At 52.7% G+C, this 17,528-nt stretch overlaps 1 protein-coding gene across 3 annotated transcripts in view; it reads right to left on the bottom strand.

The window, feature by feature from the left end:
• TANGO2 (transport and golgi organization 2 homolog) overlaps nucleotides 1-17,528 on the bottom strand; it is a 36,256-nt gene that overhangs the window by 14,824 nt on the left and 3,904 nt on the right. For 2 of the 3 annotated variants that reach the window (XM_029922329.1, XM_029922328.1), the window contains 2 exons: nucleotides 9,258-9,354; nucleotides 348-436 (listed from right to left, as the gene is read on the bottom strand). In XM_029922329.1, the coding sequence (XP_029778189.1) occupies nucleotides 348-436; nucleotides 9,258-9,313 (145 nt within the window). In that variant the 5' untranslated portion in view covers nucleotides 9,314-9,354. Of the gene's footprint in view, nucleotides 1-347; nucleotides 437-9,257; nucleotides 9,355-10,125; nucleotides 10,184-17,528 lie in introns of those variants that run through there. The other variant, XM_029922327.1, reaches the window with a different exon arrangement.

The raw sequence follows: 17,528 nt of genomic DNA, 5'->3' as shown, positions 1-17,528 counted from the left end.
CAGAGTGACTGAGTGCGAACCTACACTTCATACAAAGCCAACCACAGGCCCCCAATGAAAAGATGAATCCAAATAAAACCAACTGATCCTTCCAGCTACTTTTGTGGGAATCCACAACACATGAAACCAGATGGAGGGTGCTGGGTAAACAGTTCCGGCGCTGGCCCAACACTGACACTGACACTGGCCCCACACCCTAACCCAAGAGCCTGCCCCACGAGGCCACCCAGTGTCCACTTACTCATTCGGCATTTACACTGGGAAGCAGCACCAGTAACAGTTAAAACCACTTGGGGGCACCTACTTTCTGCCATGTTGTGGCCACAGCCCTGGGAGGGAAAACTCACCACTGAGGACCTCATTGTTGTTCCCCCAGAAGTCTGCTAACTTGGATGGTCTGTGGTAAAATTCATCTCTGTTGGCTGCCAGGATAAGCCTGAAAGAGAAAGTATGACCAAGGATCTCAGGGGAAAACAGAAAAGCCATGTTTTGTTTCTCCTGCTAACAAAGAATTTGCCTCAGTAGCAACATAGGCAAGTCCTAGTGAGGACGGGAACCCTCAGGAGACAAAGTCAGTGATGGCACCAGACAAGGGGTTTCCTAGGGAGCCTTCAGGCAAGACTCTGCCCCAGGGCTCTGCCAAAGAAATGAGCAGATGCTGGGCAAAGGTACGCATCCCATCCCACCCTGCATACTCCTACCCACTCAAAAAGGGTGGCAAGACCAGGGCCTATGTGGGGGAGGGCCCTGAGCAACTGGCACCAAGCATGTCCCAGGTGCTCAGGTGGCAGAGGTACCCCCCTCTGTCCATGTGTGCCTTCCCCTGAGGCCATCCCCAGTGAGCCGATGAGCTTCCTGGAAGTATAAGCATGCCTCTCAGAAGGGCCCTGGGGACATGTGTAGCTGGCAGCCAAGTGCAGAACCTCTAGAGGCAGCTGTCCTATGTTCTGGGGTGTTGGGAGAAAGGAAGTGTGTAAGATAAGGATTTCTGCATTTCTCTAGATTTTTGCATTATGAATCAAACAAGTATTTTGCTGGAAAGTAGAAAAGATGTCAGTTTTTCAAAAGAGCTCTAGTTTCAAGGTGAGAAAACAAAGTTTCTAGTTGGCTTTGCTGTTTAAAATATCATAAGAACATAGACAGTGACCGAGTGGGAGGGGTCCACCCCTGCCATATCCATGAGACCTCTGGGTCTAGGAAGTGACCGCCAAAGGATGCTGAACACCACGGGCAGGTGCACAGAGGATGCAGAGCCAGGAGTTACGGTTTGGAAGCCTGTGGTCATGCTGGGGCTAATATGTGGCCAGATCCTAAAAAGTTCCCAGAAATAATTTTTGTATTGACTCTTAGATTTTTATGAACATTTGCCTGTGGTAAAATGTGAGTTAACCAACAAGTTCATAAAATTGAAGGCGAAACTGGCACTGGCACCACAGCCCAGGACCACGGACGTGCCTTCAACCTGTGCACACAGAGGGTGAGCCCCCAACTCTGCACCTCTGCATACAGTCCCGTCACAAGCACCAACGTGGCCAAGCACATTTGATGGATGGCCATCAGACCCTCCGGGTCTGCCTTAGGAGTCTCACCACCTTCAGGACACCTGTCTGGCCTGTGGTAGCTCTCTATCCCAACACAGTGCTCCAGGTCTCAGGGATAAGCCCCTTCTGGGGGAAGTCACTGTCTCTGATACGAACCCCAGCCACCCACAGAACAACCCTCTGCAGCTCCCTCTGCTGGACCCCAGCCCCAGGCTGACAGAGACGGCCATAGGGAGAAGCCAGCTGGGCTCGGACCCATCTCCTGCCATATCTTTGTCCCTTTCTTCCAGGACTGAATTTTAGACCCGACCTGGCTGGCACTGCTCCCACGGGCTGCTTTTATGGGCTGGGCATCCCACCAATGCCCATGGGTGGAGGTCATTTTATGTGATCAGGAAACAGTATTCCCCTTCAGATACCCGGAATCCCTCCTCTGCTCACTCATCCAGATACCTGTGGGGAGAGGGCGCCACAGAGGCCAGGAGGCCAGGGAGGCAGCACCTGAATTAAGACCGGTGCTGTTAGCTTTTGGTTCTGATTCTTCTTATGTAAGTCTCCAGAAAAGGAAAAATTAAGGAAAGGAAAAAAAAAAAGCTGACTGAGCAGAACCTTCTGTCCTAAGATTCTCAACTCCTATTTTTAAACGTGGAGCAGTGACATGCATTAGTTATTAACCAGGAATATTAACTGCTGGGTTATTTTTGTCACAAGAGTTGCTATTTAGCCAGATTGCTAGTGGTTTGCTGGGGATTTCATTAAATACCTAATTCAGAAACATGTGGGTGTGATGAGTACCCACATCAAGGCTCCAAGTAAGAGAAAGTATTCTCTCACTCACCACTTCTGGGCAATACAATACCAATAAAAGTCTATCTGTGCCACAGCACTCAGGGGCAGGGCACATGCCAACCACAGTCAGGGGCTCTGAGGACAGCAAGTCACTCATTGGTTTGGTTTTGTTCTAATAACTAAAACCGCTAATTATTCATCATCAATGGGCACTCCTCTCACCCTGCTACTGAGGGTGTCTGTGCATCACCTGGCTGTGGGCCTCTGCACCATCTGGAGGTATGGGTACCACCTGAGGGGGTAAGTCTGCACACTGTCTGGAGGCGTGAGTCTACACACCATCTGGGGGGATGAGTCCATCCGGAGTGCACCATCTGGGATGATGGAATCTATACACACCATCTGGGGGGTGAGTCTGTATTCCATCTAGCGGGTGAGTCAGCGCAGCGCCTAGGGAAGGTGTGTGTACCATCTGGGGGTGAGTGGTGCACCTCTAGAAGCTGAGTCAGCGCAACATCTGGGGTGGGCCTGTGCACCAACTGGGGTCGGGGGGGTGGTGAGTCTGTGCACCATTTGGGGACAGTTTAGTGCCAGGTAGCAGGTGCATGGGCCCGTAGCCTAGTGATGTCACCAGCAGTGATAACTCCCATGGAAGTCCCCAGAAGGATAGGAGAGCTCACCCAGCAGCCCCTACAGACTAAAGCCAATAAGGGGAATTAGCTGCTGAGTCTAAACAGACATTTTGATGGAGATGGGGTTTAGGTGATAGTCTGGACAGTGTTACCTAAGTGTTACCTAAAGGGGAGTGTACTGGTTTTCCAGGTGGCCTAACAAATTGCCACAAACACTGCGGCTTAGAGAAACACCTACTTCTTATCTGCAGTCAGGAGTGTGGGGCTGGCTGGCTTTGCTGGGTACTCTGCTCAGGGCCCCTTAAGGTGGCCCTCGAGGTGCCAACCGGCAGGGTCTCACTGAGGCTTGGCATCCTCCCTATGTTTCTGAGGTTATTACAGAACTCCCACCCTTGGCCAGAGTCACACGCGACTCCTGGAGGCCACCCCAGTTTCTGGCCATGGGCCCCTCCAAGCATAGCAGCTAACCTTTTCAGGAGGCGCCTGGTCCCACTTGGGGCCTCTCCTGATTGGGTCAGGCCCCCACTAGGACCACTCCCATTTGACGAACTCCAAGTCAGCTGATTAGGGACTTGTATCATATTGGCAAAATCCTTTTGCATTTAGCCCCAAGGTCCCACATACAACCAGTAGAATGGGTGACGCAGGTTCATACAGCAGAGGCAGGAATCTTGGCGGTCATCAGCCTACCGCAGGGGTTATGGGAGCTCACATTTCACTTTATACAACTTGTAGTATATGACTTTTTTTCAAAGAGCACATACCCCTTTACAATCAGGGAAATAACTGGAATCCCATGGGAATACAGCTACCTTTATGGAGCAAGGTCACTTGGGACCCCGGAGCAAGGCTGCAGCCCCCACAGAAAACTTCTAAGTCAGCATCTCACAGGCTGCTAACACACTTTCTTATCTGCTATGCTCCCCGCTGGAGTGCTACAGATACTGGTACTAAAATTAAAAACGAGCAGAACCAAGAGGCACTCAGTCTTCACACTGGGTAACTATCACCAAAAACTGGAGGCTCCAAGTGGCAGGTAACAACAGGCATGGAAGGCAGAGGCTGGGACCACCCAGGGGAATCACTCCTGGGCAGGGGCCATGATGCACCACCCCAGGGGTGACCCCAGGAGAGAGTGACACCCAAGGAGCCCACCTTACCAGGGCCAGGGCCAGCTCAGCACCAAGAAGACGGACAGGGAGGCCCAAGGGCACTTGGGGGGTCATGCTAGGGAAGTGCCTGGGGGGAGGACCCAGTGGGATGTGACATGGGGATGGCTGCCACCTCTGGAGGGATGGGCATCCCCAACAGCAAGACAAAGTGACATGGCGAATGGGAGATGTAGACCATGGTATCTGTGATACCAGAGCCTAGCCCAGTATCAGGCCTGGAGATGTTATGCAGAAGGTGCTGTGCTCACATGCACTCTCTGGGCCCTCTGAGTACCCCTCAGCAACAGACTATAACTGCTACATCTGGGCATACAGCCCCCAAGATGCATGCTGTGCAGTGGGCCACACTTTCTCTTGTGGGGAAGCAGGTGACAGGATGTTTGAATGAGGCCCAAGAGAAGGAGAGATGCTTCCAGAGCCATGCCTTTCACAGCAGGCCAGCAAAGTCGCAGGTACTAGCACCATCACTGGGCCAGTCCTAGGCAGGGCATGACAGGGACAGGCTCATCTTTAAGGGACTGACTCCTGGGAAGCCAGAAAACACATTCCCATTGGATCAGCATCTGGCAGTGGCAGAGCCATGGGTAACACTGTCCACAGCATCCAAAGTGAAGCTGTTTCAGTCTTTTCTTAGGGCAGAGAGGAAATGTTTAAATTAATACTTATATATACAGTTGATCGCTGAACATGGGTTGGGGGCACCAGCTTTCCTCCCTGCACAGTCAAAAACCCACACATAACTTGTGACTCCATCAAAACCTAACTACTACTGGCCTACTATTCACCATAAACCTCACCAATTATGTAAACAGTTGATTCACACATATTTTATATGCTATGCGTATTACATATCATATTCTTACAATAAAGTAAGCTACAGAAAATAAAGAAACACACAACTCTTGATCTAAGGGTTGTAAATTTGAGCCCCACATTGGGTGTAGAGATTACTTAAAGAAAAAAAATCTTAGAAGCACCTGGGTGGTTCAGTAGGTTAAGCGTCCAATTTTGGCTCAGGTCATGATCTTGCAGTTTGTGAGTTCAAGCCCCGCATCAGGCTCTGTGCTGACAGCTCAGAATCAGGAACCTGCTTCAGATTCTGTCTCCCCCCGTCCCTCTCTGCTTCTCCCCCACTCATGCTCTGTCACTCAAAAATAAACATTAAAAAATATTTTTAATTAAGATAAAAAAAATAAGGAACAGAAAATACATTTAAAGTACAGTACTGTACTTAAAAAATCTGCATGTAAGTGGGCCTACACAGTTCAAATCCATGCTTTTCAAAGGTCAACTTTATATGGCAATGATGGCCACCATCCCATCTATAAAAGTCCACTTTGGGGCGCCTGGGTGGCTCAGTCAGTTGAGCATCTGATTTCAGCTCAGGACATGATCTCACAGTTCGTGAGATCGAGCCCCACACTGGGCTTTGCACTGACAGCACAGAGCCTGCCTCTCTCTCCCTCTCTCTCTGCCCCTGCCCTGCTCATGCACACACACTCTCTCTTTCAAAGTAAATAAATAAACATTAAAAAAAAAAAAAGTCCCCTTTACAATCATCTGCCCTTAGAGCAGCACTGCCTGCAAGGATGAGCTCAACCCACAAATAAAAATAGGTACTTCCCACTACCCTGAAGGTCAAGAGGCCACTGAACATGTGATGATATAGAGGGTGCCCAAGAGAGCACCTGGAGCATGGGGTCTTCAATGGGTCCCAGCCCTGTGTACCAGCTTTGTGGGCAGCACAGTCCAAGTGGACAGTGGCCCTAGCACTTGGCTTGTCTGGCTGGGCACAAAAGGACTTGGTCTGGACCGCATGCAGCAATGACACACTGTGAAGACATAACACGGCCACCAAACAGGACACGGGCTGACATAGCTCGGGAAGCCTACCGTATGGCCATCAAAATTCCTCGAGGGAATCAATTTGGCAGTTCCTCAAAAAGTCAAATGCCTGGGTGGCTTGGTTGATTGAGCATCCAACTTCAGCTCAGGTCACGATCTAACAGTTTGTGGGTTCGACAGCTTGTTCAGAGCCTGGAGCCTGCTTTGGATTCTGTCTCTCTTCCCTTCCCCCATTCATGCTCTGTCTCTCTCTGTCTCTCAAAAATACATAAATGTTAAAAAAAAAGTCACATACAGAATTGCCATATGACCCAGCAATTCTGCTTCTGGGCACACACACAAAAGAATGGAAAGCAGGACTTGAACAGACACTTGAACGCTAATATCCACTGCAGCATCACTCACAACAGTCAGGAAGTGGAAATAGTCCAAGCGTCCATCAGTGGATGAATGGATAAAAATGTGGTCCATGCATACAATGGGCTATTATTCACCTGTAAGAAGGAAGGAGATTCTGACACATACTACACCGGGGATGGACCTTGAGGACACTATGCTACGTCAAATAAGCCAGTCACAGAAGAAATTATGATTCCACTTACATGAGGTCCCCAGGATAGTCCAGGTCATAGAGTCAGAAAGTAGAACTGTGGTTGCCAGGGGCTTGGGGGGCAGGGTGGGACAGCAGAAAATTAGTGTTCAGTGGAGACAGAGTTTCATTTGGGGACAATGAAGAGATCTGGAGAAGGATGGTGGGGATGGTTGCACAATAATGTGAACGTACTTAATGCCACTGTACTGGACATTTGTCAATGGTTAGAACGGCACACGCTCCCGTTCCTGACGGTTCGTCGACAAAGTTGAAGACACAGCAGTGGATGTTAAGGCGGCAGGTAGAGGCTGGTGCATCCCAGGCCAGGACAGGGATGGCTAAAGCAGGAGGGAGCCCAAGTAAGGGGCACTGGGGCAGGTCTTGCTGGCCCAGACGGCTCCTGGCAGCACTGCACAGCCAGGATCTCCCCACTACAATGATGGCCCCAGAGCCCAGCCTGCTCCTCATTTACTGTAGGGGCCGGAAGCCCCTCTTTTTTTCTTTTTTTAAAATTAATTTATTTTTGAAAGAGATGGGGCAGGAGTGGATGGGCAGAGAGGGAAAGGGAGACACAGAATCCAAAGCAGGTTCCAGGCTCTGAGCTATCAGCACAGAGTCTAACGCAGGGTTTGAACCCACAAACATGAGATCATGACTTGAGCTGAAGTCAGACTCTTAACCGACTGAGCCACCCAGATGCCCCTCTCTAATCTCTGATGAGCCCAGACTCGGCTCACCAGGCATCTCCTCACTGGCCCTGTTGCAGTGTCCTTCCCGAGGTAGCCCCCTCCTTGCTCCTCCGATCACTTTCTCACATTACAAACGTACAGAAGCACAGATACTAAGGGCCTGCAGCCCACCCATTCTCATGGGCCAGACAGCCCCACAGCAAGAACAGGAGCAGCCACTGGAAGCCCCTCTTGCCCTCCTACAACAGGGAAAACACCAAGGGTATTCAGTCAGTCACCAGAAGTGGCATATGTAGTTTCTGGCCTAGGGCTTTGAAATACACTGGAGAGAAACACTGAGGCCATCTTGAATCACAACCCATGAATCACTATGAGGAGAGGTCTTGGCAATGATGCACAGGTACTGCGTGAAAGCAAGAGACCTCCTTCTTCCTCCCACACTTGCGGGAGATTGGAGGTATCCTTGAGACACAGAATATATAGTGAGGCTGCCCTGAAATCTGGAAGTAACAATATAGTCAGTGACAGACTCAGTCACTGTCAGGCTGCTGTCGAAATGTGTGAGAAATTCTGCACTTGTCAGGTGAAAGGAGAGCTGTATTAATGGTGTATAAGAGTTCACATGAGCATAGAAAGGCACACATGAAACCTCAGTAGCCAAGGGGGTAAATTGCGTCAGTTATCCATTTATTATGCCTCAGCCCCAAATTTGCCCATCATTGCCTCATCATGATAAAGGAGCTGGTTTTATGAGTAGAGGGCACCTGAGAGACACCACAGGTGGAGAAGCTTCTTTTCCTGGATGCAGTGTGCTTCCTCAGGACATTCCTGCGACATGTGTGGCTTCCCTAAGGTCAGTCCAAATACATATGCGGCTTTCCAAGTGCACCCAGTGGCAAGCGCTTTCCCCAGCACCCTAGAGGGCAGACTCCTAGCAAGTTCTGCTGCCATGGCACCTCAGAGATTTCTTTGCTATCCAGCACGCCTATGGCTGTGCCTCTCCAGCAAGGTCTGAATCTCGACCTGGGAGTGGAGGACAGGTCTTTGCCCAGGGCATTCCAATCCTGTTGCAGTTAATAATTCTGTTAAACTTCCCCTGCTCAAATCACTGCACCTGGATCCCACCCACTGGCTGTATACTAACTCATACAGCTCATTCCACCGGGGGCTGATCAGGGTCAGCTCCAGGATGCTGGCCTGGCCCCGCTGTCCATTCCTCTGCATGAAGGGAACACTGGGCACTCTTCATTACCCCCCGCCCCCGGCTTAGAATAAGTTTCATTCAGCACACAGTTAGGTAGCCTTGTGTCTGTGTAATTTTGCAAGGTGACTCAAATCTGATAAGTTAGTCAAAATGGTTCAAATAATTCCTGGTACAGATTTTAAAACAATGAACACTTCCCAGGCAGTTGTACTGGTGATCAGGCTCAAATGTCATTTTTCTTTGTGGGTTACCTCTCAGCCTGAGCCTCGATAGACTCGGATGAATTCCCATTGAAGTGCCCTGGGGAATGGAGGGAGGAGTGGGGAGAACTGAATCACATCTTGTCCCTCTCTGGCCTCAGTTTCCCACCTCCTTTGCTGGTCCCCCAGCATCCCTCCAGCCCCTGATTCTCATCCCCCAGCTCAGGACTGACAGACCCTGTGTGTTAGCACCAGCACCCACACTTCCCACTGGCAACACAGACCAGCCTGTCCAAACTGGGTTCTTGCTCATCATCATGCCACCTCTGTTGCCCCTGGTGCCCCTACAGAGACCATAGAACTGCACCCCCACCTGGCCCCACACTGCTCCTCTGTCCTGCCTACACAGTGACTGCTAGCAAAGCCTCCACACCTTTGTACGTCAGTTCAAGGCTCCTGCCAGCGAGTGGTATTTCCTGAGGTGCCCCACACTGAGTGACCACTGTTGGACAGGGCAGGCCCAGGCTGTACAGCCAGTCCCAATGCAGGTACTATGCCAAACAGAGGACAGCAGACACAGAGCAAGGGGTTACCTGTATGCATTTTTGGAAACTGGGCGAGGGTCGAACTTAAAGAAGATGATGCACATGGGCCCCTGAGAGCTGCTTTGTTCACACGGGGTCACACAGTCTGTGGGAAAAGGAAAAACATGCATTGAGTAAATGGCAGAGAACAGAACACTGCCCACCCCCTCCCCGCCCCAAACTTGCCTTGCTCCCTGGCCCAGAGCAGAACCACCTTTGTGATGCCCCTCATTCTCACTAGACATAGCAGAACCATGTGCCAGACACTGTAACACTCACCAGCACCACATAACCATCTCCCTAAATGTTCACACCTATCAGCACAGGCCAGATTGTCCCTGGATGACTGCAATGCTCACTGGCCCTGGACACACCACTGGAGAGTGGCCACAGCCGTAAGATCAAGAACCATGGGTGCAGTGGTGGGGGAGGGGGCAGCAGGTGGGCATCCTCCCACACCACACCTGAGTGGCTCTGTGGTTTGCTCCATGCTCACCACCCAAATTGATCCCTCCGAGCCCCTAGAAATGGGACCAATTCCAGCCCCAAGCCCCTCAAGGCAGGGCTGCATCATATCTGACCAGCCTGGGGAGGTTCTGCAGCAATGACCACAGCAGGCCCTCAGCACATGCCCTCCACCATGACATCACAGACAGAGTCCGGGGACCCAGAGGACCCTGCACACCCTATATAAGCAGGTGCAGACAAGGGGCAAAGCACACGTGCTGGTGATAGGGACATGCATCCAGGTGCTGGGGAGTGGGGGCTCAGCACATACCCTCGCACACACAGGCCCTGTGCCTGGGGACCTCTAGGGCCAGCAGATCTTTTCCCACAACTGAGTTGAGAACAGAGATGAGATCATGAGGCCACTGACCTGGGACGAGGTGACTGTGAGGGTCTCTAGTCCTGCATGTGTGCATGAGCCAGGGTGCCGCTCCATGGCAGAGCCAGCTCCTGCAGCCATGAAACAGATAGCAAAGAGGCTGCACAGATGCCCTGGCCAAAAAGATGCCCCCAAAAGAACCTCACGAGCCAGGGCGGTGAGGGAGTGTTCAGTGCATGCGCATGTATGTAAGGCCTCAATGTCGGTGCACATGTGTAAGGACGTGTCTGTGTGTGCGCTTCTGCACATGTCTGCACGAGTGTGTGGACTGTGTGGATGTGTGTGCCTCAAGGAGGCGACTGAGCTCCAAGCACACTAGCCTGGGGCACACTGGGATTGGGGCGGGTCTGCACTGTAGCCTGTCCCCCAAGAGTGTTAAGCACACAGGGCCTACTAAAGCAAGGTCTGGGCCCTGCCTTGGGTGGGGGAGGGGTCACATCTGTAAAGAGAGTCTATGAGTTGGGCCCCAGCTCATAGAGAAGGTGGGATGAGATGCCCAGTCCCTGCCCATCCTCGTTCTAGGTTTCAACACAAACCATGAACACTCTGTCTCTCCTGCCCCTCTGCCCCCAAGCCTCAGAGAAGCCACACAGGGGAGGGGGCCAGCATGCTGTGAGGGGCACTGGCACAGTATGCCCCTCAAGCATGGGAGCAGCAGGAGTAGGCCAAGGACAGGGCGCCTGGGTGGCTCAGTCGGTTGAACATCTGGCTTTAGCTCAGGTCACGATCTCATGGTTCGTGGGTTTGAGCCCCACGTCAGGCTCTGTGCTGACAGCTAGCTCAGAGCCTGGAGCCTGCTTCGGACTCTGTATTTCCTCTCTCTCTGACCTTCCCCTGCTCATGCTCTCTCTATCAAAAATAAATAAAAATATTAGAAAAAATTAAAAAAAAAAAAAGGAGTAGGCCAAGGAGGGCTCTAGCTCACTGCCCAAGGCTAGGGGCCCCACCATCCACATGCGACAGTTCTGAGACAGGCCTCCCCCAGTCATGGCTGGGCAAGTGGACAGAAGAGAGCATAGAACCCTGCTCTGATGCCAGTACAATTGCTCCCAGTTCTTGGGTCTATGAAGTAAAACATTTTCTGTTTCAGGACTCACAGAAGGAAGTTCCCACCATACCGACCCTGCCATCTAAGCTGTGCCAGCACTCAAGGGTGGCAGGGTGGGTGGCCTGGTGGCAAGGAATCTGGCCACAGAACACAGAAGAGTTAAGGAGGGACCAAAGCCTGAGGCTAGTACTATGGACACGACCACAACTCAGAATCACCTGCAGGTCTTCATTTGGATGACACCATGGTGCCCCTGACTCTCCATTCATTTCTACTTACTGGTCAGGTAGGGTTGGGAAGTGAGGGGAGGGGGTCAGGGAGGAAGGATCCACTCCACTACTGTGACCACTGGCTCCCACAGGCCCTCAAAGGACCCCCACAAATCAGCCCTAAGTTCCTCCCAGCCCCCCAAGGTACGGACATCAGTGATGCCTCAGGGGAACAATCCCTGTCTTCAGTAAAGCCCTTGGCTACGCAGGTGAGATGTCACCATGGTGACCAGTGCCACTGCACAGAAGTGCAGGGTCCTGGGAGATGTACAGTTATGTGAGATGGGCTGCTGGCCCCTGGCCCCCACAGGACAGAGCCAAAGGCAATGCCTGATGCAGAAGAGGGTCCCAAAGTGACAGGAGCAGGCTGGGTTCCCACCCTTGGGTTCCCTGGTGGTACCCATTAGGGCCATCATCCTAGGGTCACCTGATATCAATACTGGTGGGCAGGCTGTTGGAACCAACCCTGCTAGTAAAAACAACTCAAAACGCTTAAAAGAATATGAAAACATCTTAAAAGCAGCCAAGAACTAACAAAGTCATGCAGGATTTAGCCAATATCTCAGATAACATGAAGACCCAGAGAGGAAAGAAAGCAAGAGTGCTCTGGCTATTCCTGTCCTGAGACACTGGCCCATCTGGGCAAACCCGAGTCTGGTGACCACGGAGGTAAGTGAGACCGAAGACAAGGCCTCCTGCTGCCCTAAAATGGGAATGTAGCAGAAAACCCTCCCCTCTCCTCCACCCTCCCAGGGTGAAGCTGGGACTCTGAAAGGTAACGCTCCTAGGGTCAGGGTGGGCAGTATCCACACCCACCTGAGGAGGCCACAGGGACAGCAAACAAAAGATGAGAGAGTTTCTGAGAAGCCACAGCTGGTCCACACTGGGGTCCAGGGACCCTCATGCCAAGACTTGGTTTGAGTGGCTCCTGCACTGGTAGTGCCCTCAGGCACCTGGCATGCCAAAGTTCTCATCTTCATGCTAGACCTCCAAGAAGTCTCACAAACCATTTCAAGGACAAAGGAATGTAGTCAAAAAGAACCACATAATGAAACAAAGCAGCATAAGTAAGAATCAGCAGAAAGCAATCCCCACATGTCTAGTAAACCAACTGCACTGACTGCAGAAAAAGTTTGAGAATATTTACAGCAAAAGTACATGAGAAAGAGTAAACCAGGGACTTCACAAAGCACTGGAAAGGACTTTGAGAATCAGAAGCTATGCTATAGTAACCATGAATTAAAACTCAGCAGTGGGGGCACCTGGGTGGCTTGGTCAGTTAAGCGTCCAACTTTTGATTTTGACTCAGGGCATGATCTCACCATTTGTAAGTTTAAGCCCCTCATCAGGCTCTCTGCTGACAGTGCAGGGCCTGCTTGGGATTCTCTCTTGCCCTCTGTCTGTCCCTCCCTTGCTCTCTCTCTCTCTCTCTCAAAATAAATAAATAAACTTTAAAAAAACAAACAAAAAAAAAAACCCTTAGTGGTAGGTTTAAAATTAGCAGATTAGACACAGCTGTTGAGACGAATCAACTTGTGCAGAACGCAGTACAGAGGTAGGAAGCATGTGGCAACTCCTGGGGCCCTAAGTGTCCCACATTCCAGGTGCAGCTGATGGGCACCTGCCACATGGCTGTAGCCCAGCACTGAAGACGCAGGCCTTCTCACCCCCAAGGAGAACTGGTCTCTCCCACAAACAAGAATACTCCAGGCAAGGCCAACTGGCACTGCCTATGGCAACCAGACCAACCATGGTCAGTGGGGAAAAGCCTGCCAGCCCATTACTTCTGAAATCCCACCTACCCGGAGCCCTAAGACAAAGGGCTCTTCTGAGGGTTGCTCCGCCAGGGACATGCTGCTCCACCAGGGACATCGAGCTCTGGGTTGTTTGAATAGGTCATCATGTTGGCCTTGACCAGCTATTGAGCAAGGCCATCGGCCAGGAGCAGCTCTGGCTACTGAAGCTCACAAGCCAGAAGCAGAGCCCTCCAACTTGGCTGCAGGACCTACCAGCCTGGCCAGTCTGTGTGGGTGGCAGATCAGCCCTCCAGACAGTGGTAGTGGAGAGGGCTCTGTGGTTGGAGGAAAGCCCACTGATGGGTCTCCGGGCAGCCTGGCGCCAGAGGTGTGGGCACAAAGCCCAGGGCTGCGGCCTCGATGAAGACGTGGTCATTGGGAGGGAAGGACCAGAGGAAAGCCAGCCCCTGGGGAGGGGACCATCAGGAACTGCCTTTCTCTCCAATCCCTCGCCCCCCACTCAAGCCAGGCCCGCTGTTCAATGGCCCCACCCCTTCGCGGCTTCACTTCGCACCACCCTAACACCCTCCTTCACCTAGGCAGGTCCCATGGGTGCAGGACCCTTCTCCCAGAATGCCCCCTCCTACGCCCATGGTGAAATGCTTCCTGACACTCTGCTTGTTGGGCCACCTTCAGGGCTGACATTTCAGGGCTTCCAGAGCAAGCTTTGGAGACAGCCACCACAGGCTGGGCACAGGGGAGGCGGGAGGCTGAAACAGCCAACAGTGGCGAACAGTATCCTGCCCCTGTTGCTGTACGCCTGCCTGCCTGGCAGCTCGGGGCACTAAGAAAACACTGCTTTCTTCTTCCCACAGTTCTGAGGCTGGCACCGTGGGGATGAGATGGGGGAAGGGCTTCAATAGACCCTACCATACCAGGTGGGTTCTCTGCTTGTTTTGGGGAGCTTACCCTCGAAGCACACCTGAGCTGGTAATATGTGTAAAGGAGGGTGGTGTCCTGGGCAAAAGTGTGCCTGGCTTTCTCAGTGACATCCCCGCCCCACTGGTCCCCACCTCTATGAGACATGCAAGCCCAAGACTTCGTGGAGTGTCTGCATGCCCATGGGAGCCCATAAGCCAGGGCTCACCCCTGAGATCCAGGGCAGCCCACAGCTTGAGGGACAAGCAGGAGGGTACTGGGGGGTCCAATTGCTCACGTGCGTTAGCAACCTCGGGGTAGCCATATGATGCTGTACTCAGAGGGAAGGAGCAGGCACATGCGCGGTGCTGCATCTGCTCCCAGGAAGGCCCCCCAGAAGGCCAGGACACCCCCAGCACCGCACATCTCCACTTCCCTGGCACATCACAGAAATGCTCAGAAGCTGGCATGCCCACTGCAGTGGCCCTGGTGACCTCACTCTTCTCCCAGTGGTCGGCCCACCCCAGAGCATGGGAAGCCCCAGAGTAAGCTGGTGATCAGTGACAAAAAAAGCCACCATGTCCACACATGGTCCCACTGGGGGTGCTGTCTCACAACTGCCAGACACTCAAGGGTACAACCGGGGGTCAGAGCTGCCCACAGGCATGGAAGATCCCAGATGGTGGCCCAGGCCGTGGAGGGGAAGCCATGTGAGCAATGGAGACTGTAAGGTGGCCAGCCATCCTGACAGTGCCCAAAACACCTGCATGGCACAGTGGCTGGTGGGGGTGGGAACATCATTTCATGCTAATTGTGTGCACCGGAAGAGACACTTACTACGGCCTGGACTGTTCTGTAAAGACAACTAGGGGGCTGGGCCCCACTGGTGAGGAGGTGGCATCAGCAGTCAGTCACTCAAGCTCCAAGCCTCTGGAGCATCCTCACCACAGCTTCCTAGTGACAGCCACATTCCACAGCTCACACAGACTCTTATCACTGCACACGGCAATCACACAATCTTTATCATAACCAAGATTTCCATAAAAAGCTGACCTCTGTGTGCATGGCCAAGACAACTCTGTTGTTGTAAAAAACTACCCAGGACTTTTCTGGTATTGAACAGGGCTCAGCATAAAGTCCTGTGGCAAGCAGAAAGGCTGCAGTTCCAGAAGTACATTCCATCTGATGCCACTCGACAAAGGCCCCCGGCCCAGGGACTGTGACTCAGGCTGAGCAGGTGCACTAGGCTGTACTGAGAACAGCACACTCACACCCCGCCTCATACCTGCCTGCTCAGGTTTGGGCTCCCACTGTATCCTTGGCCTGTCTAGAAACAGCCCTATGGAAGGAAGCACCATGTTCCCTGGGGTGACAGCCTGAGGGTGCACCTCTGCCCTGTCCTCCCACCAACAGCCTGGGCAGATCCAAGGTAAGCACCTGTGCGGCACAGGCCTGGGCTCCCTGCACACCCCTGGAGCCCCTCAGCACACCTACCTGAGCCCCAGCCTGAAAGACTTATGAGGTGTGGGGCAAAAACAAAAAGTTCACTTCAAACCCAAGCCAAGGTTTCCCCTTTCTCTCTAAAAAAGCCAGAGGAAGTCTTCCAAGATCATAACTCCTGCTTTCCCTGCCCTAACCACCTGAGAATTCTGCAAAACCGGAAGAATGGGTCATGAGTTGGGCACCAGTTATTCTTAGCACACGGTGCTGGCTGCAAAGCATGGAAGCTTTCCAGGCACTCCCAGCCCATCTGCTGATAAGGCTTTCGAGAGTTCTCTGCAGGCTCCATCCTGCCTGCTCACCCGCTGCCTCTGAAACCTGCCCCCTCCAGCTGGGGCCTTCTTCCTCCCCTGCCTCCCAGGGGAACCAACAGTGCGGTGCTAAGGCCAAGTGCGGCCAGGTAAACTCCCTCTCTTCAGATGAACCAGGCTCCTCAGTTGAGTCAAGCCCCAGACCTCGCTCCATGCAGCGGCTAACAAGAGCAGGACAATAAAACAACTCCAGCAGGCAGGCAGACAGTCTGGCCAAAGATGGGTCAGGGCCACATGCCAAGAGATGTAGTGACGGCTGCAATGGCTCAAGTGAGGGCTATGTGGAGACAAGGCCTGGCGCCTGGATGGACCAATGGTGAGGATCTACTTCCCTGGCCAGGGAGGGCAGATCAGCAGCCTCATGGAGGCTCACTGGGGGAGTAGGCTAAAGGGGCCACTGGCCACGCTGACTGGACCTGTCACTGCCAGCCCAGATGGGGAAGGACCTGGCAAGGGGACGGGGCAGACCTCAGTACTGCTGGGTCCCCTATCTCCCTCTTGTGTACTGATGCCACATAGCCGCTGGCCGCACACTGCCTGCAGGCATCACACTGACTGTGACAGCCACTCACCCTACACGGACCAGCACCATCTCCTCCAGCGTTTGCACCAAGGCTTGTCCCCTTCCCTTCCCTCCCCCCTTCCCATGCCCTCCCATGTCTGCTGCCCTCTCATCCATCCCCAGCCCAAGGCCCCATGCCTCCTGCAGCCACAACCAGCAGTCCCCATGGGCCAGTGGAGTCTGTGGTTGTGGCTCCCATAGCCAGGTTACCCACAAGCACACTTTCATCTGGAAAATTTCCAAGTATACACATTACACAAGAACCCCATATCTGGTTGGCTAAATGCTTCCAGATCTTTCTCGGCAAAGTATGGGTGTGTGCTGTGGGGTTATCAGACACACAGTACCCTGCCGCCCTGTCCTCCTGAAGACTGGCCGTGCAGGTCTGTCCTCACCACGACCCCCAGCCTGCTAGCTGTTGCACAGCTTTCCCAGGGGACATGTGCCTTCAATCCACCTCTTGCCTCTGACTGGTGTGTCAGTCCCATCAAGTTTCTATCCCCTACAGAATGCCACAGTGCACATGCTCTGCAAATGGGCAGAGGAGGTTACAGAGACCCAGGAGGCGAATGGCTGTTGACAGGATGATGCTCTCAGGTGAGCCCAGCTCTCTCCAAATATCCGGCACAGGTACCAGCTGCTGTGCAACCTACCACCGAAGCCCTCCTCAGGGTGGCAGGAAATACCCTCATCATGGTTTCACTGGCCAGTCCCCGGGGTTTCGCATCTTAGAGCCACCTGCATGTTTGTGTCCACAAATCACCCATTTGGGCACAGGATCCTGGGCTTTTATTGCGCTGATCTGTAGTGAGGTACATGTGGAGTGGCCAGGCTCATGACCTGTCTGTTCCAGGAACTACAAATGTTGTCTCCCCATACTGCCCTTCCTTGTAGCCTTGCCTGTGGCACTGCCTACCAGAAACAGTCTGTTACTTTACCGCAAGTTTTCCCACAGCTGCTGCAGAGCCGCCACCCTCCCTGACCCAAAGTTAGAGCCTGTTGCCCTTGCCTTCCTTGTATGGTTGTATTTTGGCTTAGTTCTCAGGTCCG

This window comes from Suricata suricatta, chromosome 14 (assembly GCF_006229205.1).
Source record: "Suricata suricatta isolate VVHF042 chromosome 14, meerkat_22Aug2017_6uvM2_HiC, whole genome shotgun sequence".
Classification (NCBI taxonomy): Eukaryota; Metazoa; Chordata; class Mammalia; order Carnivora; family Herpestidae; genus Suricata; species Suricata suricatta.
Note: the sequence above shows the minus strand (reverse complement) of the source record. Positions and strands in the feature narration are given on the sequence as shown.